The sequence below is a fragment of the Cibotium barometz genome, chromosome 41 (assembly GCF_041138505.1).
Source record: "Cibotium barometz isolate CiBa-2024 chromosome 41, ASM4113850v1, whole genome shotgun sequence".
In the NCBI taxonomy this organism is placed as follows: domain Eukaryota; kingdom Viridiplantae; phylum Streptophyta; class Polypodiopsida; order Cyatheales; family Cibotiaceae; genus Cibotium; species Cibotium barometz.
In genome coordinates this window covers 20,084,627-20,112,140 of record NC_141086.1, presented here as the reverse complement: position 1 = coordinate 20,112,140, position 27,514 = coordinate 20,084,627, and the positions used below count along the sequence as shown (strand labels likewise).

The 27,514-nt window shown below is 45.4% G+C and overlaps 1 protein-coding gene across 1 annotated transcript in view; it reads right to left on the bottom strand.

Moving 5' to 3' along the window:
• Positions 1-78: 78 nt before the first annotated feature.
• Positions 79-27,514, bottom strand: part of TAFII21 (TATA binding protein associated factor 21kDa subunit) — a 39,125-nt gene continuing 11,689 nt past the window's right edge. Inside the window, exon 2 of the mRNA XM_086780086.1 lies at positions 79-828. Coding sequence (XP_086636212.1) covers positions 529-828 — 300 coding nt within the window. The 3' untranslated portion in view covers positions 79-528. The remainder of the gene's footprint in view (positions 829-27,514) is intronic.

Here is a 27,514-nt window from a genome sequence, read left to right as displayed (position 1 = left end):
TGTCCTAATTGATCGGCACCAAAACTGTAACCATAAAAAATAGGCGCAAAGAATCAAGTCACTAAAGGTACTAGCCAATGAAGAAGTCAAGCACATTCTATCCAGAAAGACAAGACTACATGTTATGTACACCTCCCCCTTGTGTAGCATTTAATAATACCCAAAAACTGCCCACCAATTTAGCTTCCATGCTTTTAAGTAAATTTTCCAATACTAAATTCCAACATTTGTGACCTGTCCATGCTTGCATTTTGAATCACAATCAAATAAGTGAGTCCTTGAGGCTGGGTTCACAACAACTCTGCTGAAGGGAAATGTGGACCCCACCAGGGCAGTAAGGGAGGAGAAAGGAGGGCATCTGGTTGGCCCATTCACAAGCAAGGAAAAATATATTTTGTATTGCTCCTAGCAAAATACTACTGAAAAACACGAAGTCGCGTTGATTATAATAAGTCCTTGGCATTGACGTATATTTAAGTTCCGAATTGCAAATACTTGTGGGTTCCACGTCAATCGGTCCCCTACTCCCTAGCTCCGGGGCCTCTTCCCAGCAAGGCTAAATGTAACCTTCCTGGCATTATCCTGGTCTATGTTCTGTGATGTAGGAGGTGGCATGCCATTTTTTTCCATAGTAGTGGTGGGTGTTTGATTACCATCTTCATCATCAACCTCCATTTCATCAACCTGACTTGTACTCTTTGTTGGTACAGCTAGCTGATAATTGGGTGCAATCAATATATCTTGCTCGGGAGGCAATGCTATACCTGGCCCACTAATTGCCTTTGGCAATGGTATGCTATTCCTGATCCTGGCCAACTCCATTAGTGTCTGCACCCATAAAAACATGGACACAAAATCAGACCCAATACTTATTGGCCTGCTGCGTAAAAGGTAGCTCTTGGAAATACATCGGAATTTTGGTCAAATGCCAAAAAAAATATTTTTTTTTTAAAAGAAAAAAGAATCACAATTTTCTGCCCTCATTTCTGTTTTGCAATTTTAGCCTCTCTCTCTCTCTCTCTCTCTCTCTCTCTCTCTCTCTCTCCACAATTTTCTGTCCTCATTTCTGTTCTGCAATTTTACTCTCTCTCTCTCTCTCTCTCTCTCTCTCTCTCTCTCTCTCTCTCTCCAGTGCACGACAAGACATTGATGCTCTATACTCAATTCATAAGGATGGAAAAAAAGAAACAAAACTCACCTGGTATACAAGCCCTATTTCCTTTGGCAGACTTTTTTTATTTTCATTGTTTCTGACATCCAACTTACTCTTGGATCATATGTATAGTTTTTGGTCTTATAGACCCTTTGGGTCTTTCATAGAAGTTAATAATCTCTCTCTCTCTCTCTCTCTCTCTCACACACACACACACACACACACACACACAAACACACAAACACATACTAACTATGCAAAACCCCAATGCTAGCAATGAAAACTAGCGCTAGACTCAATCTGGACACTTGAATGCTATGGTAATGACTAAACTACCTGCTCCATGTGTTGTAAATTGATGTCCTGGGGCTGCCTTCTGTTGATCCAGAGCTTAGGACTGTTGTCCAATTGCTGAGTGCTGAAATATCAATATGACCCTTTATATAGGTATTTGATGGCAGGTCGTATGTTGGTCAGCCAGCCCTTTATATAGATAGGGAGGTGATGGCAAGTTGTATGCTGGTCGGCCAGACTTTTTGAGATCCAAAATATCACCAACATGTTAATATTATTATATCCAAAATATGTCCTAACCATTGGTGCATATCTTGGGCGTTTCTCGGCACCTATTTGGTTGTCAAAACTGCTCAAATCTGCCCATATACTGCCTCCAAAATTACCCTTTAGGTGGCTGCAACTTGCAAGTAAGATACATGTCCACCTGGAACCAAATTAAGGTGTGCACGTGACTCTCTCTCTCTCTCTCCCTCTCTAGATGTGGACATATGGGAGTTCTCCAGGGAGGGAGATGTTATCATACTTGGGGACTTTAATGCTCGAACGGCTCAGTACCAGACCTCCTCCTTCGACACTTCGGAGGAGATGTTGAGAGAGAGAGATGTGGAGGAGATGTGTTTGACCCGGAGATCACAGGATGAGGTGGAGTGTACTGAGTATGGGAGATACCTCTTGGAGATGGGGACTGCACATGGGCTGGCCATTTTAAATGGCCTAGAGAGGTATCCACTTGCCAGTGGCTTTACTTGCTTTCCACACAGACATGGGGCCAGCACAGGGGATTATGTTTTAGCCTCGCCAACCTTCATCCCGAGTATCCAGGATTTTGCGATTGGCCCCAGAGTTACGGTGGATCATGCACTTCTCTCCTTTACGATGGATTTCCACTACAGTACCCGCCAGGTTGGGCAGTCCTCCTATCACCCGAGATATACCTTCTGTAGAGAGGCTGATTGAGTATACACCGCAGAGATCTACAGCTTGTTGAGTGCAGAGGATCCACAGAGGCCATTAGCAGAGCTCACACAAATCCTGACAGAGGCTTTTCATACAGCTGCAGCGACGGCCTTCCCACACACGCAGCCCACAGTATGACCACGTCCTGGGAGCATGCCCCAGAATAGTTGGTATGATGATGACTGTAGGGAGCTCAGAGCCCGGCTACAAAGAGAGGTGGCCACAGGTGTTACTACATATAGACAGTCACGCATCATCTTCCGATGCCTCATTCGGCAGAAGAAGAGAGCATTCTTAGCTCAGCTGGAGAGAGACATGTATCAGCTGTTTTTGAGTCAGGATTCTGGGGAGGCCTGGAGATTGCTTAGAGAGCACCCCCCGCCTCCAGCCATTACCTCTCCAGATACATGGGGCGACTATGCAGCCTCCCTCTACACAGTACCAGAGCAGCCACCACTACCGAACCCTCCAAAGCCTTGTCCACCCACTTCTACCTTCTTCACAGCAAAGATGGTGAGGAGGGCCATCAACAGATTGCATATAGGGAAGAGGGCACAGGATCATGAGGGCATTGTAGCCGAGCATTTCATACATGCTAGAGATATGATTGTAGACTTGCTAGCTCTCATGTTTAATAGAGCGATGTGTGAGGGGTTTCCTGGGACTTGGAGTACTTCCACGATTGTGCCGGTACTCAAGTCTGGAGATCCCAGCCTGCCGACTAACTACCGCACCATTATGATTGGTCACTCGCTGGTCAAGCTATATGCCTCTATTCTTGAGCAGGAGTTGAGCAGATGGGCAAAGAGACAAGGGGTCCGAGCTCAGGGATAGGCCGGTTTCAGGAGGAGATTCTCTACTTTGGATCATATCTTTACCCTCAGGGCTATCATTGAGGAGGGCAGAGCACATGGGAGGAGGATCTACTATGGCTTTGTGGATTTCCACAAGGCCTTTGACACAGTGCCCAGAGTTAGACTGATGCGCAGGCTGCAAGACTTGGGGGTTCCATGTGAGCTCATTTGGGGTATTATGGCACTTTATGAGACAGAAGTTGGGCAGGTGTGGACTTCAGAGGGTCTCTCCCAGCCAGTACACTCCACTATAGGGGTGAAACAGGGCTGCCCGCTCTCTCCGACTCTATTTGGACTATACATCGATGAGATCTCTGATTATATTGGGACACGAGGGGACAGAGGAGCCCAGTTGGCTGGCACTTGGATACCTCTGCTCTTATATGCTGATGATATTGTGCTTATAGCAGACTCACCAGAGGGTATGCAGAGGCACTTGAATACTTTACATGCTTATGCACAGGACAGTGGGCTCTCAGTTAACCTTGGTAAGACCAAGGTTATGGTGCTTAACACTACAGCTCAGTGGGTCTGGAGATCAGCGCCTATTTTCACATATGGCCAGGAGACAGTGGAGTATGTTGACTCATACACATATCTTGGAGTGGTGTTCACTGGGCCCACATTTTCCATGAGGGGGGCAGCAGAGGCCAGATTGACTAGAGGATATGCAGCACTAGGAGGTCTAGAGAGGATGTGCTCACAAGTACAGTTTCAGGAGCCACGCACTAAGCTGTGGCTTTTTGACACGCTCGTCACATCGGCTATGCTATATGGAGTACAGATCTGGGGGCCTAGCCTAGATCGTCACAGTCGATCAAGACGCACATACAATGGATGGAGATCGATGGAGAGACCACTATTCTCCAGGATGATTTGGGCTAAGGCCTCAGTACCCCATGAGATTATCAGAGCCGAGATGGGAGCACCACCGATCGTAGTCGAGGCTCTTGCCAAATCAGTGTCCTTCATTCATAGCACCTGGGAGTTTCCCTGACACCGGTATGCACGACTTGCTTTAGAGTCCTCTCATCAGCTAGCCATGGAGGGAGACACTTCAAGTTGGTATGCGCACATAGCATCCTGGTTTGAGCTCCACGGGTTCAGTTTAGACAGACTTCCACCCTTCCAGTACTCTCTGGAGGCACCCTCTCTCACCTTGACACATTCTGAGATTAGTAGAGTCATTAGACAGGACCTCATTCAGTTGGACACTAGGAGGACATGGCTAGAGCCCTCACAGGAGTTGGGGACGAAGATGGCTTTCTATAGAGACCATCTTCTCCGCACCACTGAGGATGGCTTTATACTTAGACCGAGACAGCCAAAGGAAGAAAGTGATCTTCCTCGGCCGAAAGCTATCCCAGAGCCTCTTCCAAAAATCTGAAAGGAAGCACTGTGATCTCCGGCATCTAGATCCTGCGGCCAAGCCGCGTTGTATATGCAAAGAAAGGGGCATCCAGAGTTTTCACCCGATCTGTGGGATCATGCCAAGTCTCCTCTTCAGGGTCCCACTGCAACCGCGTGAGAGGTCGGCACTCCCAAATCCATAACCGCCAAAATCTCTCCCTGGCCACCTTGGCTGGTGCTAGATCTATGTGCCGTGCCCGAGCCCGAAAACCAATCACCCACACCCTCTACAAGGTGCAGCCTCTGAAATCCTCCAAGGGGTGCTCTGATCTCTCTAATTTGCATGACACACTTAACTTATCCAAATATAAGAGGTGTTCACACACACATATACATGGATGAAGTTACTCACACACAAAGGGTGGAGACACATACATTCACTTAGCTCTTTAGGGATAGTTCACACATACGGACACAAGTAGGTACACATACGAAACGGTCACATACACGTGACTACACACACGAGAGCTTCAAAACCCCAACTCCCCTTCAAAGCAAAGGTGATGAGACCTGAATGCAAAAGAAAGATACTACCTTCTAATCCCATCACATATCATGCACACCACCTGTGTCATGATAGCCTTCTAACCACATAATGCAACCGAGGTAGCAAGGCCAGTACTTTAGTCACCCCCGTGCCTCCTAACGAGGATAATGAAAACACGAAGCCTTCTATAAGACAAGGCATAGAGAACAAACATTTATTACATATCTTTTTCGAGGGACATCCCGGGCAAAGGACATATGACTAAACACACATACAAACATAAATATTTAGGGAAAAAAGATAAATCTCCCAAGTTGGGAGTTACACACATGTGCACGCTCATCCTCTTATGTCGATGTTGTCGATGAAGTCCTTGGCAAGAATGCCCCGGAAAATAATGTCGATGTAGCCCATGGCAACATGCACTTAGGGCGTGTACTCCATGATTGTCAAAACTACATGTCTAGAGCTTTCAATTTAAGGTTAGAAGATCGAATTGGATAAAAACCACAAATTGTGGGTTACAGTAAGCTTCAAATTGTAGCTAATGGTTCAATTTTACAGAAAGTCCCAAATATTATGAATTATATGAGCTTCAATTAGACTATTTTTGTCCAATTTCTGAAATGCCTCAAAATTGTGTGTTGGAGAGGCTTCAATTCATTCTATGAACTGAAATTTCATAAAATGCCCTAATTTTTTTGTGATGCAGCCACCTTCAATTTGATGATTTTACCATGTATTTGAGTAATCCCCAAATTGTATGCTGATGATTATGTTGTCGCAGGTGGTGCTATATGGTGGCAAGCTCCAGCAAAGGCCTGCTGATGGTGAGGGCAGTAAATCTATGTGGGAGCAAGGTTGGCAAACATGAGATCGTGGGAGACTAATAACATAAGCCTGCTTTTTTAAAGGAAGGTAGATAGGAGATGTCTATGTTCCACAAGCACAAGGAGGGTTCACCATCTAGGCCCTCAAAAGATGATATTCTTTACCTGCTTTGCAATCCCATTAGCGTGAGCTTGCAACCTTGGCAAAGAGTACGTGTCCACAAGCAGAGTGTACATGTCCATAATCCATATACCTCCGTGTGGGTACTAATTCTTCCCCAAAAACCACGGGTCTTCATGCAATAGAGCTGGTACAACAGGTTCAGCTTTCCATTCAGCCGGTACAATAGGTACAGTGGTTGGTACAATCGGTACAAGGATTGGTACAGCCAAAATAAAGGGTGGTACAATAGATACAACAAGTACAGTTGCTGGTGGCTGGTACAGCCGGTACAGCCAGTATAGAAAGTACAAGGATTGGTACAACAAGTACAATGGCTAGAAATCATAATAAAATGATTAAATACCTTTGTTTTCAGTATTTCTTCGCGATGGAAGCCTCCAAAACAGTCCCCAACAGTCGGTATTCTTCATGGGCAGCCTTCAAGAGAGAGAGAAAGAGAGTAGCCATCATTAGGGCAGCTTATAACGGTGGTAGAGGCTAGTGTGTAGCAAGAGAATCTCTATTAATGAAGAGAGAGGACTCCAATTTATAGATTTGGGCCTCCCATGAGCTAAAACGGCAAGAGAAGGCTACAATGACAAGTGGAGAGCCACACAATAGCTGAAGTGACAACTTGTCTCACTTTGATCCACTTTCTAACAAGTGTCAGGCCACTTGTCTCACTTTGGTCCACCTTCTTGCCACATGTCCCAATCTAAGAGATGGGTCCTTCCATAAACTTTATCTCTAAAAATATCCCAACCGGTAGACATTCTGTCATAGGCACTTTGCCAACTCTTGGTATCTGCTCAATTCCAGATGTAATGACGCGAACAAAACTTCCATCAGAGTCGGGCCAAAAATAGCAACTCTCCTAAATTTTAGGAGTATGGTCCTTTGTATTCTAGGATAATCCCCCATTCCCAAAGCTTGTACTTTCCAAATATTTAGACATCCTGGAGTCTACCAGACCCCTTTCATACTGGGTGTCCAGGCTAGTGACATCCTCCTCAGCTTCTTAAAAGTTGCCTGCAACTTTAAGCTTCAAGCCATATATTCAAGATATAATCATGCCCCATAAGTGGGCAAGACGAGAGAGTCTCAAAAATCCAATATAAATGAAGAATTCATGTCCCAAAGAAATGTGTGAGACTAAGTCTCCATAATATCCTGGACTTCTTTTCTAGGGATTTGGAACCATCCTCAGGTTTATGGTTATGGACTCCTTTTTACTGGGATGGATTATTCTTTTTGGCTCCCTTTATTTGGGATGCATTGGACTTATGGCTCATGGTTCACATACCTTGTGTAGTGTTCTCTTGTCCTACGTGCTCTCTTGAAGATTGTTTTTACCATGTGTGGGTGGAACAATAGAGAGCAGATGAAAGGGAACATGGGCACTTCAAAGGGTAGTGACAAGCACAACATACCCTGTGTAGTGTTCTCTTGTCCTACGTGCTCTCTTGAAGATTGTTTCTACCATGTGTGGGTGGAACAATAGAGAGCAGATGGAAGGGAACATGGGCACTTGAGAGGGTAGTGTGAGTTGGTGGCCGAAATGCCTATAAACTATGTGTAGTAGAAACGCTTATGGAACACCAAGTTATCTATGCCTGCGCGAGTGATTGTTTTATCTGTTACTTGAGCCCACCTCTCATCCAAGATGTGTGGTCAGAGTACCAACACAGAGTGCAAGTGGTAAAGTGGACATGACGCCTCGTTGGCACGGGACTTATGTCTATGCCAAGGGTCATGTGGACCGATGCCTTGTTGGCAGGAGACTTATTTTGTCTCGCCCATTTACTTGGGACATGGATTATGATATCTCGACTTATGGAACTGATTTGTCTCGCTCATTTACTTAGGACATGATTATGATATCTCGACTTATGGGACTGTTTTGTCTCACCCATTTATTTGGGACATGGATTTATTTATCTTTATGCCATATTAGAATCACTATCTCCCCATACAGAGGCCAAGAGGTTCATTGTTCATCTCACCATGCATGTGGATTCATGTTGGGATTGTGAGAGGACAATTCAATGAACATTCCACCATACACGTGGATTCGTGTTGCGATTGTGGAGTGAGTGTTTCATTGTTTCCACACCATGCTTGTTGATCAGAGTTGGGACTCTATGGGAGAACATGGGAACTGTTGGGATTGGGAGAAAGGATTGCCAGAAATATGGATAACCAGCTTTTCTGTCATCATGGCTTGTGCTCTTGAATGGCACCAATTTGTGTGCATGGCACATGTTTCTGTGCGAGGCACTAGTTTCTTGTGCATGGCACTTATTTAAGTGTCTTAGCACCTGGTTGGTAATTTTCATTGGCGTATGATTATCTCATTGATATTGGTGATTGAGACACAAATGGCTCTTGTGCCTGTGTCTAGCATATCTTCCATGGAATTCTCGCCCATTTATTTTGGGACATGATTTTGATATTGGTATTATGGAGACTTATTTACTCTCACTCATTTCTTTGGGACATGGATTCTTCCATTATATTGGATTTTTGAGACTGTCTCTTCTCGCCCACTTGATGGGACATGATTATATCTTGAATATATGGCTTCAAGCTTAAAGTTGCGGACAACTTTTAAGAAGTTGGGGAGGATGTCACCAGCCTGGACATTTTCCAGTATGAAAGGAGTCTGGTGGACTCCAGGATGTCTAAATATTTGGAAAGTACAAGCTTTGGGAATGGGAGATTATCCTAGAATACAAAGGACCATACTCCTAAAATTTAGGAGAGTTGCTATTTTTGGCCCGACTCTGATGGAAATTCAGTTCGCGTCATTACATCTGGAATTGAGCAGATACCAAGAGTTGGCAAAGTGCCTATGACAGAATGTCTACCAATTGGGATATTTTTAGAGATAAAGTTTATGGAAGGACCCATCTCTTAGATTGGGACACGTGGCAAGAAAGTGGACCAAAGTGAGACAAGTGGCCTGACACTTGTTAGAAAGTGGAGCAAAGTGAGACAAGTGGCCTCACACTTGTCACTTCAGCTATTGTGCGGCTCTCCACTTGTCATTGTAGCCTTCTCTTGCCATTTTAGCTCATGGGAGGCCCAAATCTATAAATTGGAGTCCTCTCTCTTCATTAATGGAGGCTCTCTTGCTGCACACTAGCCTTTACCACCGTTACAGGCTGCCCAAATGATGGCTACTCTCTTTCTCTCTCTCTTGAAGGCTGCCCATGAAGAATACCGACTGTTGGGGACTGTTTTGGAGGCTTCCATAGCGAAGATATACTAAAGGCAAGGGTATTTAATCATTTAATATGATTTCTAGCCATTGTACTTGTTGTACCAGCCCTTGTACCGACTGTACCAACTTCTGTACTTGCTGTACCACCTATTGTATCGACTGTACCAACTTCTGTACTTGCTGTACCACCCATTGAACCTATTGTACCAGCTTCTATACTTGTACCAATCACTGTACCTGCTGTACTAGTCACTGTATATACTATACCAACATTTGTACTTGCTGTACCTATTGTACCAACCACCGTACTGACTGTACCAACCACTCTACCTGCTGTACCAGGCACTGCACCGGCTGAATGGAGAGTTGTACTTGCTGTACCAGCTCTATTGCATGAAGACCTGTGGTTTTTTGGGGAAGAATCAGTACCCACACGGACGTATATGGATTATATTGTTGGCTCAGCATTTCTACAGCCTATGTTCCGGCTTGGTTGCCTCGTGTTGGACTGTGTTATGGCATTTGTATATGGATAATCCGGCATCTCCCGTGGGGAGAGTAAGGCCCTCAAAGCTTGTACATGATATTATTCTACTTGGGTAATAAAATACTCCAAGGGGGGGGGGGGGGGGGGGGGGGGGGGGGGTTGTCAGCCCATTCTGGCCTCTATGTGGTGTCACTTGTGCAAGCTCCATTTTCAACATTTGTGGATGTTTTGTCCAGCTTGATGTTTTATGCAAAGTGATGATGGATATGTGTTAAGGCTGTGGCCATGTTTAAATGTTTTAATAAGCATTGATGGTATCAACAAGTGTGTCAAAGGCCCTAGTCCCCCGGGTGCCGCCGCGAGTTACACCCGAGTTGGGCCGGAGGACCGGTCGAGTGATGAACTCCAAAAGATCGTAAGTCTCCAAGACTACTTCCACCATGACTTTCCAGATGTTGTAGTTTGTGCCATCCAACTTGGCATCTAATGGAAAAGTCGGAAGAGTGGGTATCTGAACCACCCGAGGTTGGATGAGTGCCATGATGTACCTCCTTTGAAAAATGCACCACCAAAACAGCCCAAGAGCTACTCTCTGCAATTGTAGGGAGGGTGGGTGAGATAGAAAGAGAGTGGAGAGGAGAAAAAAAAAACGCAAAACGCAGATCTGCCCCTCCGGAGAAGAAAACGCAGGTTTGAAACACTGCAGACAGCCACCGAGTTCACATGAAAACACACAAAAAAAAACAGCACCAATCAGCCTCCAATCAGCGATTCCAAGTCTAGAGGCCGCTAGGCTCTAATACCACGTCAAAGGGCAGCGGAAAGATGTAGACGAATGACAAAAATGCTGAAGCTCCAATAGAGAGATGAGAGAAAACAGCAAAACACTGATGCACCAATCCTCAAGAAAAGAGTGGATACAACCAGCCCGTAGGCGAGGAGTGGACTCCGTAGGCACGGGGTTGAAGGTGCTCACCAAAGTGATCAAGAAACAATGATCAAGAATGATGAGAAGTGAGGAAGAGGGCAGCATATATATACACTCCTATATGAGCTGGCCAACTACCTCCTAGGCTCCTACACGACCTGAAAATAGGTAAAATACCATAAAAAAGGGTGGGCAACCCACATCAAAGGCCCATAAAATAGGGGAAAAATATGGGAAAAATGGTGTCATGTGCAAGACATGTGCATGCTCATTCCAAGAGCTAATCTCTGATAGGTGGTTGGAATAAACACAAGTTTTGGGGATGAGCCAAGCTACATGGTGTGCAGGAGAACCCAAGAGAGAAACATGAACCTGCCGGCTGCAGCTACAGAGTTGGCCGACGCAGTCTTCAAGTCGGTTTCAGAATGCTGTTGGCTAACAGCAAGTCGGCTAGGCCTCTTGCACCAAGAGAGGCTATAACAAGGCTACGCCAAGTTGTTAGGAGTCATTCACTCCTCTAGAGAGTAGATAGGGACTCTGAGTCAAGAACCTTTTGATGAGGGGCAGCCTATGGCTTGCATAGTCACCAAAAACGAGAAACAGGAACGTAAACGTTCGAGGAATGGAAACGGGGAAACGAGTTTTTAAGGGTGTAAACGGCTGTTTCTTGTGACAATATCGCTTTGGAATCGAGAAACGGCCATGGAAACGGATGGAGTTCTGAAACCGTCGTTTCTTGTGACTATGATGGCTTGCCATGATGTGTAACCTCTTGTACTATATGAATATACGGAATCTCAGCTCTCTCTCTCTCTCTCTTCTCTCCTCCTCTCTTGCTTGTGTTTTGCATCAAGTTGTTCCAGGATGGTGTTTAGGGCTGAAAGAAGACTACAACAGCTTCCGCACGTTACAAATGGGGGAAAATATGGGAAATGCCAGAACATCGAAATGGCCCCATAGACACTAGCAAAGCCACAAACAGGAGATGATATATGCTAACAAGCCCCTCAAGGCCTCGCCCCTTGCTACCCAGGGCTTCCAAGCCTGGCTGACAGCATGCCCTAGCCCTACTGGCTAGTGGGCAAAGGCTAGGGGCCTCAATGGCCCCTTGATTGGCCTGCAAGGAGTATCCCCTTGACAAGCAGGGGTTCCTAGCCCTTTTCTTGGATAGCCTAAAGGGCTACCCCTTCTTCTACATGCTTCCTACTACAGATGTCTGGGGCGGCCCTTTTTTGCAAAGAGAGGCGGACCTTTTTGACCATAGCGAAAGTGCCATAGTCGTTTAAGGTCGGAGGGAGCTTGGGTCACATAGGCCCGAACTTGATGAAACTCTGAGTCAACAGAAGATGGCTCAGTTAGAAAAGTGGACAGTCGGTACAACCATCCTTCTAAGCTTGTCCTTTGGCAACAACAAGACCAGTAGTTTCATCAATTACCTCAACAACTCGTTTGTTGAAGTAAACACCACGATCGAGTTGAATAAGCTAGGAGATAGAAAGAAGATTGAGACCTAAATTAGGGACAAGATAGACATTGTCCAAGGTAGCTTGGTTGGGGCCAGTGTTAATGTCAAATAAGACAGTGCCAATGGATTTTATGGGCATCATTGTGTTGTTGCCACATCGAACTTCTCCTTTAACGGGACGCTGAGAAATGAAAATGTCAACATTACGTGCCATATGGTGAGTAGCGCCACTGTCAACTACCCAAGTGACAGCATGACCACAGGGAAGAGTAGGATGGGCCTCAATAATGGGCACAAAGGGATTATCAGGTAACTGACAAATCTGAATGAGGGCAGAGGCCTTTCCCTACGGATGGCCTTGTTTAGGCCTTCGTTTCTTCCTTTTTGTGGAGTGGTGGCTGGAATCAATCTTAAGAGTGACCTGAGCAATATTGGCTGAGGGGCCAGGATGAGGTGTGAGGAAAGACCAGTCAGACATCTCTTCAGGAGTGGTGAAAGAAACGGACTGGGAGGTGGGGCGTGAGCAACTTGACTATTAGCTCGCCAGTGGGAGGAAAGTGGCCAAGTAGAACCACTTCCTTGTTGTTGGGTCCTTGGACGGGAGCTTGGTAGAGTAGGTGCAGGATTGCTACCCCCTCTGGATCGCCAATTTGGGGCATTGCTACCACCTTGGGTGTTTTGGCGGGTGGAGGTAGTGGGGTTGAAGTTGTTGCCTCTATTTTCTTTGTTTTTAAAAACACACTCATCATCAACATGGCCAGGTATTTGGCAAGAAGTGCAAAATCTATTCTTTTTGGGAATATTTTCCCAGTAGGGAATGGGTGTGGAGGCAGGATTTTTGGAATCAATGTGGTTGCCAATAGATTTGCCTTGATTTCCTAAGTTGTTGTTCCCTTTCCCTTGCTGTCCTTTTTGAGTAGAGGTTGTATTGGACACAAGAGCCCCCTCTTGAGTGGAGGGAGAGGATGACTTCTTGGGATGAAATTGGTCATGCAACCTAGCGAAACGCAAGAGTTGGCATTCACACTCATATAGGTTAGGCATAGGCTCTAAACTAATGGTCTATGTGACAAAAGTAAAGAAGCTAGGGGGCAATTTGTTAAGAAGAGTGATAACCTGATCTTCCTGGGACTTGGCAGTGCCGGTGGTGGCAAACTCAACGTTAAGGCGCCGATATTCAGCCACCTTGACGGTCAGGTCATCCCCTTCTTTGATAGAGAAAATTTGAATCTGATGCTTAAGATCAATGCGACGCGTACGATCACATGCGGCATCTCTCTTCGAGGTGTGCCCATCTATCAGAGACATAGGAGAACTGCTAGAGTTGTGAATGGAACTCGGGCAGGAGGCCTTGCATGAGCTCCACTATAGCAGTGGCATTTCTAGCCTCTCAATGGCTGATGACTTCAGAAGGCACTAGAGAAGGGTGGGGTTTTGGTTCAAGGCCCTTTACTAGGTTCCAAGAACCTTGGGATGTGAAAACTTGTTCCATAAGATTAGCCCAGGTAGTATAATTAGACCCGTTAAAACAAGTCTTTTCAGTGAAAGCATTTCTGGACATAGAAACATGAAAGGAAGATGGTGGAGGAGTCCATGAAGGCTGGTGTCCATATCCAGAGTGTAATTGTTGAGGAGAGAAACCTGACAGTCCACCAAGACCAGGCATGGATGAAGGACCTTTCGAGGGTGCTCCATATAAGATGGAATCAAGTTTTGGGTGCTCAGCATAGGAGGAATACTAGGTTGAGGTACGAAACCTGGAGAGGGCACATAATTAGGAAGAACACCAATACCAGAGGTGGGTTGGTAAACCACCTGATACCCTGGAATGCTAGGTGGAACCACAATGCCAAAGGGCGTCGTGTTAAAAGATAACTGGGATGGGTAGAAACCATACGCAGGACCCAAAAGAGGTGCAGGCAGTGATGACTGCATGCCAACACTAGTAGGAAGAGGTATGGGTTGGGAGGGAGGGTTTTGAGTTTGAACTTGGGCATTATTCCATAACATATTAGGAGTTGGAACAAAAAGTGAACCAAAGGAGAAAATAGTGTTACCTCCTTGGACACCGGAAGCCGGAGAGTGAGTTATACTCCTAGACCCTCCTCCATTAGGGTTCACTAAATGCCAGGGATCAAGGGTAGTTGATGGTACCGTTTGTTGAACCTGTGCCACAGAAGAAGATACCCAAGCAGAGTTAGGAACATACGTACTAATAGGCACATACAAACTTGACACGGTCACCAACAGAGATGATGATGGATCTCCGAACAATCGAGGAGGTACATGTCCTTCTTGGGAATCAGTCCCGTACCGAAGTCTAGTTTGTCGGCTAGAATGCGAAGCAGAGCTCTCCAGTGGAGGTTGAATACCTGGGTCCACAAGAACTCGCTGAAGGCATCGACTGAAGTCAATCGCATGAGGTGGCTGTAGGCATTGACAAGGAGCAGTCGACGCAAAACATCAACTGGTTGAAGGTGACGAGCAGCAGTAGTTAACGCAAGAGTTGGCTGCAACCGTCGGCAGCAGTTAAGCGTATGAAACGCTGAGAGAAGGAGACCCGCCTGCGTTGAAACACTCAGAGAAGGAGATCCGCTTGCATTGAAACGCTCAGAGAGGAGATCCGCCTGCATTGGTGTCGTGAATTGATGATGGCTTTTCAACACATGGAGACCCTCATATTTATATGAGGCTTTTAATTGGGCAGCCAACCTTGGAGTCGGCTAGCAAAGAGAGGCGGCCCTTTTTGGGCTGGGTAAATATTAGGCATATTTTCACACAATAGGAACCACGTAATATGACTTGCTATAATTACACATTTGAGATACATGGATTACCCTAGGAAGCCCCCACCACCCAAGAGGCAATACTTCAGTGACCATTTTCTAAGGCTTACAGAGGATGAATTCATAGACACGCCAAGGTACATGGATATTTTCATGTCACATGCCATGAGAATGATGGGGAGAAACCTGAATTAGGGTTAGAGTTCATTCATGGGAGACATACACAGAGAAGCAAGGGAGAGAGAGAGAGAGAGTTGTGGGGATAAGTCAACTCATGAAAAGCATGAGTGTGTGACTCCCCTATCACACATGTATATTGCAATAGTACACATAGTGCACTTAGTACATTAAAAGTACTAAGTGTACTATGTACTATAACTTATGGGCTTGTACACACTATAAGGGTGGGCATAACGCCTTTACCCCAACAACCTCCCACTTAAAGGCAAAGTGCCCTTAAGTAAAGGAAAAGAAAAAATCAGCATGTACATGATAATATACAAGGCCATATCAAGGCTGAAAATGGCCTCATCCAATGCCCATCAAGTGTCTGCAATGAGCAAACCGCTCCGGAGGCAAACTCTTCGTCAACAGATCAGCCGGGTTGTCATCCGTATGAATCTTAACAAGCTGAATTTGCTTGTTCTCTATCACCTCTCTGATGAAGTGATACTTCACATCCACATGCTTCGTCTTTGCATGAAAGACAGGGTTCTTTGCCAACTGGATGGCACTCTGACTATCACAATGCAACAATGGAATATCCCCTGTATAGCCCAAATCAACCACTAACCGAGATAGCCATAATGCCTCCTTGCAAGCCTCTGTGGCTGCAATATACTCGGCCTCTGTAGTAGATAAGGCAGTGCACTTCTGCATCCTGGATATCCATGACACAGCACCTCCTGTGAATGTAAATACATAACCGGTAGTAGACTTCCGGTTATCTGGATGACCGGCATAATCCGAATCCGTGTAACCATGCACTAATGCATCCTGTTTGCCAAAGCAAATGCACATATCCTGTGTGCCCTTCAGGTATCTCATGACACCTTTCACTGCTTCCCAATGCTTCTTGCCAGGGTTGGCCATGTATCTAGAAACCACTCCCACTGCAAATGCAATGTCCGGCCTAGTAGCAACCATGGCATACATGAGACTGCCACAAGCTGAAGCATACGGAATCTTGGCCATATCAGCCCTGTCTCTATCTGACTGTGGGCTGTCCATAGCACTGAGTTTCACATATGGAGGCAAAGGAGTACTAGCCTTCTTCCCCCCGTCCATATTGAACCTCTGCAAAACTTTGCCAATATATTCCTTCTGAGACAAATACAACACATGCTGATTTCTGTCCCGAAGTATCCGCATACCCAAGATGTGATTTGCATCACCCAGATCCTTCATATCAAAGGTCTCATGCAGCCTCTTTTTCAATGCATCCATCTCTTTACGAGATTTCCCGGCAATCAACATATCATCAACATACAAAATGAGAATCAAGAGACTGCCATCCAAAGCTTTCTTGGTGTACAAGCAGTGATCTATGTCACTTCTCCTGAATTTCTGAGATTTCATGAATGTATCAAATTTATGATACCATTCTCTTGGTACCTGTTTGAGCCCATAAAGACTCTTTTTCAGCTTGCATACAAGCTTCTCCTTTCCACTCACTGCATAACCCTCTGGCTGCTGCATATATATCTCCTCATGGAGATCACCGTGATAAAAAACCGGCTTCACATCCATCTGAATCAAGTCCAGATCATCATGCGCAACCAAAGCCAACACAGCTCTAAGTGTGGTCATTTTGACCACTGGAGAGAAGATCTCCTCAAAGTCCACACCATATTCTTGCTTAAAGCCCTTAGCCACTAACCTGGCTTTGTATCTTGGCTTAGCATCTGATGCAACTTTGAGCCTGTAAACCCACTTGCATGGCAAAACCTTCTTGCCTGCAGGCAAAGGCACTAACTTCCAAGTTCCATTTTTGTGCAGAGAATCCATCTCTGACTTCATGGCACGCTCCCATAGAGCTTTGTCTGCCCTCTGTAAAGCCTCTTTGTAACATGAGGGCTCCCCACAGTCAGTAAGCATCAAATAGTCAACCCCTGGAACAAACCTGTCAGGGGCTCTGGAGGGTCTTGTGGACCTCCGTACCCAATGACCATCATTTGCAGGTTGCTGTCCAGCCTGCATATCACCCATTGGTGGCTCCTGTTCCATGCCATAAGGCTGAAAAATCATGCCCGGTATCTCCTCTAACTGTGGTATATCCATAGGGATATCTTCTGCCATCTCTGGCTGTCCATTTGGACCATTTTCAGCACCATTTAAGGGCTGGTTTTCCTGCTGTAATGGCTGATTTACAGCCCTTTGTTGTTGTCCATGATGTCCATCATCATCAAAAATGACTCTGCCAGGCTCCTGTTGCCTTGCAGGCTCCTTATACATGCATGTTTCATCAAAAATGACATCATTGCTGCGTATGATCTTTCTATTCATGGGATCCCAAAGTCTATACCCCATTTCACCTCTGTCACCATATCCTAGGAATATGCATTTATGAGACTTAGGATCAAGTTTGGTGCGCATTTCCCTGCGTATGTGCACGTACGCAACGCAACCAAACACTCTCAAGTGCTTGTATGACGGAGGCTTCCCTGTCCATACTTCTTCTGGCACTTTCCCACCAAGCCTCGTGTTAGGTGACCTGTTTATAAGGTGAACGGCTGTCATAACAGCTTCAGCCCAAAAACCATGAGGTAGTGCAGCATGTGACAACATAGAACGGACCTTCTCTTGTATGGTCCTGTTCATCCTCTCTGCTGTCCCGTTTTGTGGAGGATCATAAGGAGTAGAGAGCTCCCTCTTGATGCCTTTAGCATCACAAAAGTCCTGGAACTGTTTGGACATATACTCTCCACCATTGTCGGAACGCAAAGCCTTCAGTGTTTTGCCAGTTTGATTCTCAACAAGAGCAACAAACTTCTCAAACACTGAGAATGTATCACTCTTCAAACGAAGAGGATAAACCCACACCTTGCGTGTGGCATCATCAATAAAAGACACAAAATATTTTGCCCCTCCCAAAGAAAGCTGAGGCATCTCACATACATCTGTATGCACAAGCTCTAACTGAGCATCTTTCTGTCCAAGAGCTTTCTTGTGGGGGCACTGTAGTTGCCTACCATATATACAATGCTCACAAAACTGAAAACTTGAAAACTTTAGAGAAGGCAAGTAACCCAAACGAGACAATTGCTCCATTCCCTTGACACTCATGTGTCCCAACCGGCTATGCCACAGAGAAATTTCCGGCAGCTCGGTTGCATTTACATTAGCATGGTGACAAACACCTGCATGCATAAAGTAAAGAGTGTCCACCTTAGAGCCTCTGGCAACAACCAGTGAGCCCTTACTAATTTTCCACTTTCCACTACCAAATGTGGTAACATAATCAGCATCATCAAGCTGTCCAGTAGAAAGCAGATTCTTCTTGATCTCAGGCACATGCCTGACATCATGGAGCATAAGCTGTGAGCCATCTGAAAACACAAGCCTCACATCACCTCTGCCAAGAATTTTGCATGCATGGTTATCACCCAAATAAACAACTCCTTCATTGCCAGCAGTATACCTGACAAACAAGTCTCTGCAACCTGTGACATGAAAGGAGGCACCTGAATCAATGATCCATGAGTGCATACCATGACCACCTGTAAGAAGTGAATGGGCATCAAGTGAAGACGTAAAGAGGACCTCATCCTCACTGCCACCTGCATGTGACACATTGATTTCTTCGATCTTGACTCCACTTTTGCCCTTTGGCTTTACATCTTTGGCTTCATCCTTGTCTTTGTCTTTGCCTTTTCCCTTTTCCTTTTGATCATTTTTCCATTTGTAGCATTGCTTTTTGATGTGTCCCTTCTTGCCACAATAATGGCATTCCAAATCCTTTTTGGAGCGAGACTTGCTCCTTCCCCTTTCTTGGCTTTTCCCCCTTTGCTGGGATCTCCCACGTGCATTCATTGCATTGGACTTTCCAACAGAGTTGTTTTTTCTGTTCATCTCTTCTTGAAGAAGAGCACCCTCAACATCTGCATATGACAGCATAGCATTCGAATTGCTAGTGGCTGTCCTGAATGTGTCCCAACTCTCTGGCAAAGTGCATAACAAAAAAGTGGCTTTGAACTCATCGTCCATTGCCAACTTTTGATTTATAACTTGGCTGACAATACCATTAAACTCATTGAGATGGGCTGTCATAGATGCCCCTTCCTTCATCTGAAGACCTATGAGTTTCTTCAACCAATACACTTTGCTTGAGGCACTTTGTTGGGCATACAAGTCCTGCAATCTCTGCCACATTCCCCAAGTTGTCTTCTCTTCACGAATGCTGAAAAGTAATGAGTCTGACACAGACAACATGATAGTAGATCTTGCCAGCTCATCCATATCTTCCCACTCTTCAGCAGTAAGAGAAGCGGGCATCACACCCCTTTCTTTGATAGGCTTGTGCTGCTTTTTCTGAAGCAACACATTGTAGCATTGGGTTTGCCAAATGTCATAATTCTGCGAGCCTTCAAGCTTCTTGATGTGAAGCAATGAAGAGCTCTCACCTGTGGTTGCCATAGCAATATGCAACCTTTAATGCCTGACTCCCTGCAAATGTGCAAACACTGCACCCAAAGCACACAAAGTGCTCACAAATGTTCTCCCAAGCTTTATCTCCCACTGCGGAAGCAAGAATGCAACTTTTCTCCCACTTTTTGTGATGAAAACACCAAAATCTGGTTGCTGCAGATTTTGGACAGCACCTTAAATGTGCTCTTTTGCCCTTCCAAAGTACTGTACAGCAGTACTAAGCGCTCACCAATGATGTACCAAACCTGTACCGGCAATTTCAGCAGCTGAAATTGAACCTTTTGGTCACTCAAAACAATGTACAGCCATGCCAAAACATGCACAAAGCTGTGCCAAATCTGTACCAGCAGGTATAGTAGCAATAAATGCTCTCCTGGCTGTTCAAATGAGTGAAAATCAGACTTTTACAGTCCCGAACACTGCATACAACAGTCCCGAACAGAAATTGGGCAAAAGCCCCTTGACTGCAAGCTGATTTTTGAGGATTCAAGGCATAAATGTCTTGCCTGCTGCTTTGCCAAGCTCAACAAGCATACAAACTTGAAAAGCCCCTTGATTTGAGATCAATTTCTGATCATACATGGTACATTGACGCACATGAAGGCATCCAGAGTGTTCACGATGCTTCCCCCTGGCCACGTATACATCCAATACATGAAAGCCCCTTGATTTACAGGCACATTGAGTGCTCGTAAGGCATCAGCACATTATCCACAGCATCAAATGCGATTGCCTGCATGCAAATCAACCAAATCGGCACAAAAGCCCCTTGATTTGCACTGCAATTTGCTGCAATTTTGCCCAAATGTGCGATTTTTCACATCATACAGCATGTATGAGTGCTTAATTGCACAATTACATCAAAAGCCCCAAATTTCGACATCCAATTTCCTGCAAATTGATCCTGATTTGACCAATTTCCTGCAAATTTATCCTGATTGTGACCAATGTCACCCAATTTTGCCAATTTTGCTCAAAAATTGAGCAATTGGGCACCTGTACCTGCTCAATTGATGATTGTACTTGCTCAATTGCAAATCCCAAAAAAAAATTGAAGCAGAATACCTTGAAATTTTCTGATTTACTCTGATTTGCAGGAAAGGAGGGCGTCGATTTTGCTGTTGATGCTGCTGCTGATGCTGATGCTCCTGCAGCTGTCGATGCCTAAGACTTCCTTGTTGCCAGTGGCCATGAAGACTTTTAGGACAGAATCGGTCAGCTTCCCAGAAGCTAAAGTTTTCTGGAAGAGGTCGGCTACAATGGCGTCTGGGATGGAGTTGAGGTTGGTGATGTGGTGCACGTTGCAGACAGCTGCGTTGATGGCAAGGTGAGCAATGGTGGTGCCTTCAAGCGTAACCCTTCCACCTTCCGACTGTGAGATGCCTGTTCCGCCTGGCTGCTGCAGGCGTAAAGCCACGAGGTGTGCGACACAAGTCTCGCTCTGCTGCCTTCGTTCACGCCCAGCCTGCGACCTTCCACGCTTACGGCTGCTGCCTTCGCCACTCGCCTAGGTGGCCAGCCGACTCCTTCGCTTTATACTGCTGCCTTCGCCAAGCGCTGGTGCTACACGCTCGACGTTCGCCTAGTTATGTTGACGCCCAGCCTACGGCTGCTGCCTTCGCTCGCTATGCTGCCTTCGCCTAGTAGCACTGTGCTGATGACGCTTCTCACCAGCGTGGATTACACAAGCCGCATAACCACAAGGCAGCGTGGGTAAGTCTGCTGGGCAGCGTGGATGCGCCTGCCCACGCTGCTGCTTCTCTCCACCCACCTGCCTGTGACTGGTCACACAGTCGACCAGTAACCAGCGTTGCACAAGGGCGACCAGCGACAAGTTCTGATGCAGCACGCGCCTGTTCTCTGCAGCGACAAAACCCTAGAAAAATAACTAGCTCTGATACCAGTTGATGGAAGCAGGCGACCAGCAGTTGATTGAAGCTGAATACGACCAGAACAGACTGAGGGAGGGACCAAGATGGCTCTGATACCAGTTGATGGGGAGAAAACAAGAATTAGGGTTAGAGTTCATTCATGGGAGACATACACAGAGAGGCAAGGGAGAGAGAGAGAGAGGGTTGTGGGGATAAGTCAACTCATGAAAAGCATGAGTGTGTGACTCCCCTATCACACATGTATATTGCAATAGTACACATAGTGCACTTAGTACATTAAAAAGACTAAGTGTACTATGTACTATAACTTATGGGCTTGTACACACTTTAAGGGTGGGCATAACGCCTTTACCCCAACAGAGAATAGCACTTGGTCTCATCCCATAGACTCGAGATTGAGGTTGGCAGAACAACAGGGATCCCTAGACAAAGCAAACTCTGTAGATTATGCCATGTATGATGGGGAGAAACCTGAATTAGGGTTAGAGTTCATTCATGGGAGACATACACAGAGAAGCAAGGGAGAGAGAGAGAGAGAGAGTTGTGGGGATAAGTCAACTCATCAAGTGAGTGTGTGACTCCCCTATCACACATGTATATTGCACTAGTACACATAGTGCACTTAGTACATTAAAAGTACTAAGTGTACTATGTACTATAACTTATGGGCTTGTACACACTATAAGGGTGGGCATAACGCCTTTACCCCAACAACCTCCCACTTAAAGGCAAAGTGCCCTTAAGTAAAGAAAAAAAAATCAGCATGTACATGATAATATACAAGGCCATATCAAGGCTGAAAATGGCCTCATCCAATGCCCATCAAGTGTCTGCAATGAGCAAAACGCTCCGAAGGCAAACTCTTCGTCAACAGATCAGCCGGGTTGTCGTCCGTGTGAATCTTAACAAGCTGAATTTGCTTGTTCTCTATCACCTCTCACATCCACATGCTTCGTCTTTGCATGAAAGACAGGGTTCTTTGCCAACTGGATGGCACTCTGACTGTCACAATGCAACAATGGAATATCCCCTGTATAGCCCAAATCAACCACTAACCGAGATAGCCATAATGCCTCCTTGCAAGCCTCTGTGGCTGCAATATACTCGGCCTCTGTAGTAGATAAGGCAGTGCACTTCTGCATCCTGGATATCCATGACACAGCACCTCCTGTGAATGTAAATACATAACCGGTAGTAGACTTCCGGTTATCTGGATGACCGGCATAATCCGAATCCGTGTAACCATGCACTAATGCATCCTGTTTGCCAAAGCAAATGCACAAATCCTGTGTGCCCTTCAGGTATCTCATGACACCTTTCACTGCTTCCCAATGCTTCTTGCCAGGGTTGGCCATGTATCTAGAAACCACTCCCACTGCAAATGCAATGTCCGGCCTAGTAGCAACCATGGCATACATGAGACTGCCACAAGCTGAAGCATACGGAATCTTGGCCATATCAGCCCTGTCTCTATCTGACTGTGGGCTGTCCATAGCACTGAGTTTCACATATGGAGGCAAAGGAGTACTAGCTTTCTTCCCCCCGTCCATATTGAACCTCTGCAAGACTTTGCCAATGTATTCCTTCTGAGACAAATACAACACATGCTGATTTCTGTCCCGAAGTATCCGCATACCCAAGATGTGATTTGCATCACCCAAATCCTTCATATCAAAGGTTTGATGCAGCCTCTGCTTCAAAGCATCCATCTCTTTACGAGATTTCCCGGCAATCAACATATCATCAACATACAAAATGAGAATCAATAGACTGCCATCCAAAGCTTTCTTGGTGTACAAGTAGTGATCTATGTCACTTCTCCTGAATTTCTGAGATTTCATGAATGTATCAAATTTATGATACCATTCTCTTGGTGCCTGTTTGAGCCCATAAAGACTCTTTTTCAGCTTGCATACAAGCTTTTCCTTTCCACTCACTGCATAACCCTCTGGCTGCTGCATATATATCTCCTCATGGAGATCACCGTGAAGAAAAGCAGTCTTCACATCCATCTGAATCAAGTCCAGATCATCATGCGCAACCAAAGCCAACACAGCTCTAAGTGTGGTCATTTTGACCACTGGAGAGAAGATCTCATCAAAGTCCACACCATATTCCTGCTTGAAGCCCTTATCCACTAACCTGGCTTTGTATCTTGGCTTTGCATCTGGTGCAACTTTGAGCCTGTATACCCACTTGCATGGCAAAACCTTCTTGCCTGCAGGCAAAGGCACCAACTTCCAAGTTCCATTTTTATGCAGAGAATCCATCTCTGACTTCATGGCACGCTCCCATAGAGCTTTGTCTGCCCTCTGTAAAGCCTCTTTATAACATGAGGGCTCCCCACAGTCAGTAAGCATCAAATAGTCAACCCCTGGAACAAACCTGTCAGGGGCTCTGGAGGGTCTTGTGGACCTCCGTACCCAATGACCATCATTTGCAGGTTGCTGTCCAGCCTGCATATCACCCATTGGTGGCTCCTGTTCCATGCCATAAGGCTGAAAAATCATGCCCGGTATCTCCTCCAACTGTGGTATATCCATAGGGATATCTTCTGCCATATCTGGCTGTCCATTTGGACCATTTTCAGCACCATTTAAGGGCTGGTTTTCCTGCTGTAATGGCTGATTTACAGCCCTTTGTTGTTGTCCATGATGTCCATCATCATCAAAGATGACTCTGCCAGGCTCCTGTTGCCTTGCAGGCTCCTTATACATGCATGTTTCATCAAAAATGACATCATTGCTGCGTATGATCTTTCTATTCATGGGATCCCAAAGTCTATACCCCATTTCACCTCTGTCACCATATCCTAGGAATATGCATTTATGAGACTTAGGATCAAGTTTGGTGCGCATTTCCCTGCGTATGTGCACGTACGCAACGCAACCAAACACTCTCAAGTGCTTGTATGACGGAGGCTTCCCTGTCCATACTTCCTCTGGCACTTTCCCACCAAGCCTCGTGTTAGGTGACCTATTTATAAGGTGAACGGCTGTCATAACAGCTTCAGCCCAAAAACCATGAGGTAATGCAGCATGTGACAACATAGAACGGACCTTCTCCTGTATGGTCCTGTTCATCCTCTCTGCTGTCCCGTTTTGTGGAGGATCATAAGGAGTAGAGAGCTCCCTCTTGATGCCTTTAGCATCACAAAAGTCCTGGAACTGTTTGGACATATACTCTCCACCATTGTCGGAACGCAAAGCCTTCAGTGTTTTGCCAGTTTGATTCTCAACAAGAGCAACAAACTTCTCAAACACTGAGAATGTATCACTCTTCAAACGAAGAGGATAAACCCACACCTTGCGTGTGGCATCATCAATAAAAGACACAAAATATTTTGCCCCTCCCAAAGAAAGCTGAGGCATCTCACATACATCTGTATGCACAAGCTCTAACTGAGCATCTTTCTGTCCAAGAGCTTTCTTGTGGGGGCACTGTAGTTGCCTACCATATATACAATGCTCACAAAACTGAAAACTTGAAAACTTTAGAGAAGGCAAGTAACCCAAACGAGACAATTGCTCCATTCCCTTGACACTCATGTGTCCCAACCGGCTATGCCACAGAGAAATTTCCGGCAGCTCGGTTGCATTTACATTAGCATGGTGACAAACACCTGCATGCATAAAGTAAAGAGTGTCCACCTTAGAGCCTCTGGCAACAACCAGTGAGCCCTTACTAATTTTCCACTTTCCACTACCAAATGTGGTAACATAATCAGCATCATCAAGCTGTCCAGTAGAAAGCAGATTCTTCTTGATCTCAGGCACATGCCTGACATCATGGAGCATAAGCTGTGAGCCATCTGAAAACACAAGCCTCACATCACCTCTGCCAAGAATTTTGCATGCATGGTTATCACCCAAATAAACAACTCCTTCATTGCCAGCAGTATACCTGACAAACAAGTCTCTGCAACCTGTGACATGAAAGGAGGCACCTGAATCAATGATCCATGAGTGCATACCATGACCACCTGTAAGAAGTGAATGGGCATCAAGTGAAGACGTAAAGAGGACCTCATCCTCACCTGCATGTGACACATTGATTTCTTCGATCTTGACTCCACTTTTGCCCTTTGGCTTTACATCTTTGGCTTCATCCTTCTCTTTGTCTTTGCCTTTTCCCTTTTCTTTTTGATCATTTTTCCATTTGTAGCATTGCTTTTTAATGTGTCCCTTCTTGCCACAATAATGGCATTCCAAATCCTTTTTGGAGCGAGACTTGCTCCTTCCCCTTTCTTGGCTTTTCCCCCTTTGCTGGGATCTCCCACGTGCATTCATTGCATTTGACTTTCCAACAGAGTTGTTTTTCCTGTTCATCTCTTCTTGAAGAAGAGCACCCTCAACATCTGCATATGACAGCATAGCATTCGAATTGCTAGTGGCTGTCCTGAATGTGTCCCAACTCTCTGGCAAAGTGCATAACAAAAAGGTGGCTTTGAACTCATCGTCCATTGCCAACTTTTGATTAATGACTTGGCTGACAATACCATTAAACTCATTGAGATGGGCTGTCATAGATGCCCCTTCCTTCATCTGAAGACCTATGAGTTTCTTCAACCAATACACTTTGCTTGAGGCACTTTGTTGGGCATACAAGTCCTGCAATCTCTGCCACATTCCCCAAGCTGTCTTCTCTTCACGAATGCTGAAAAGTAATGAGTCTGACACAGACAACATGATAGTAGATCTTGCCAGCTCATCCATATCTTCCCACTCTTCAGCTGTAAGAGAAGCGGGCATCACACCCCTTTCTTTGATAGGCTTGTGCTGCTTTTTCTGGAGCAACACATTGTAGCACTGGGTTTGCCAAATATCATAATTATGGGAGCCTTCAAGCTTCTTGATGTGAAGCAATGAAGAGCTCTCACCTGTGGTTGCCATAGCAATATGCAACCTGTAATGCCTGACTCCCTGCAAATGTGCAAACACTGCACCCAAAATGTGCAAACACTGCACCCAAAGCACACAAAGTGCTCACAAATGTTCTCCCAAGCTTTATCTCCCACTGCGGAAGCAAGAATGCAACTTTTCTCCCACTTTATGTGATGAAAACACCAAAATCTGGTTGCTGCAGATTTTGGACAGCACCTTAAATGTGCTCTTTTGCCCTTCCAAAGTACTGTACAGCAGTACCAAGTGCTCACCAATGATGTACCAAACCTGTCCCGGCAAGTACAGCAGCTGAAATTGAACCTTTTGGTAACTCAAAACAGTGTACAGCCATGCCAAAACATGCACAAAGCTGTGCCAAATCTGTACCAGCAGGTACAGTAGCAATAAATGCTCTCCTGGCTGTCCAAATGAGTGAAAATCAGACTTTTACAGTCCTGTACACTGCATACAACAGTCCCGAACAGAAATTGGGCAAAAGCCCCTTGACTGCAAGCTGATTTTTGAGGATTCAAGGCATAAATGTCTTGCTTGCTGCTTAGCTCAACAAGCATACAAACTTGAAAAGCCCCTTGATTTGAGATCAATTTATGATCATACATGGTACATTGACGCACATGAAGGCATCCAGAGTGTTCACGATGCTTCCCCCTGGCCACATATACATCAAATACATGAAAGCCCCTTGATTTACAGGCACATTGAGTGCTTGTAAGGCATCAGCACATTATCCACAGCATCAAATGCGATTGCCTGCATGCAAATCAACCAAATCGGCACAAAAGCCCCTTGACTTGCACTGCAATTTGCTGCAATTTTGCCCAAATGTGCGATTTTTCACATCATACAGCATGTATGAGTGCTTAATTGCACAATTACATCAAAAGCCCCAAATTTCGACATCCAATTTCCTGCAAATTGATCCTGATTTGACCAATTTCCTGCAAATTGATCCTGATTGTGACCAATGTCACCCAATTTTGCCAATTTTGCTCAAAATTGAGCAATTGGGCACCTGTACCTGCTCAATTGAT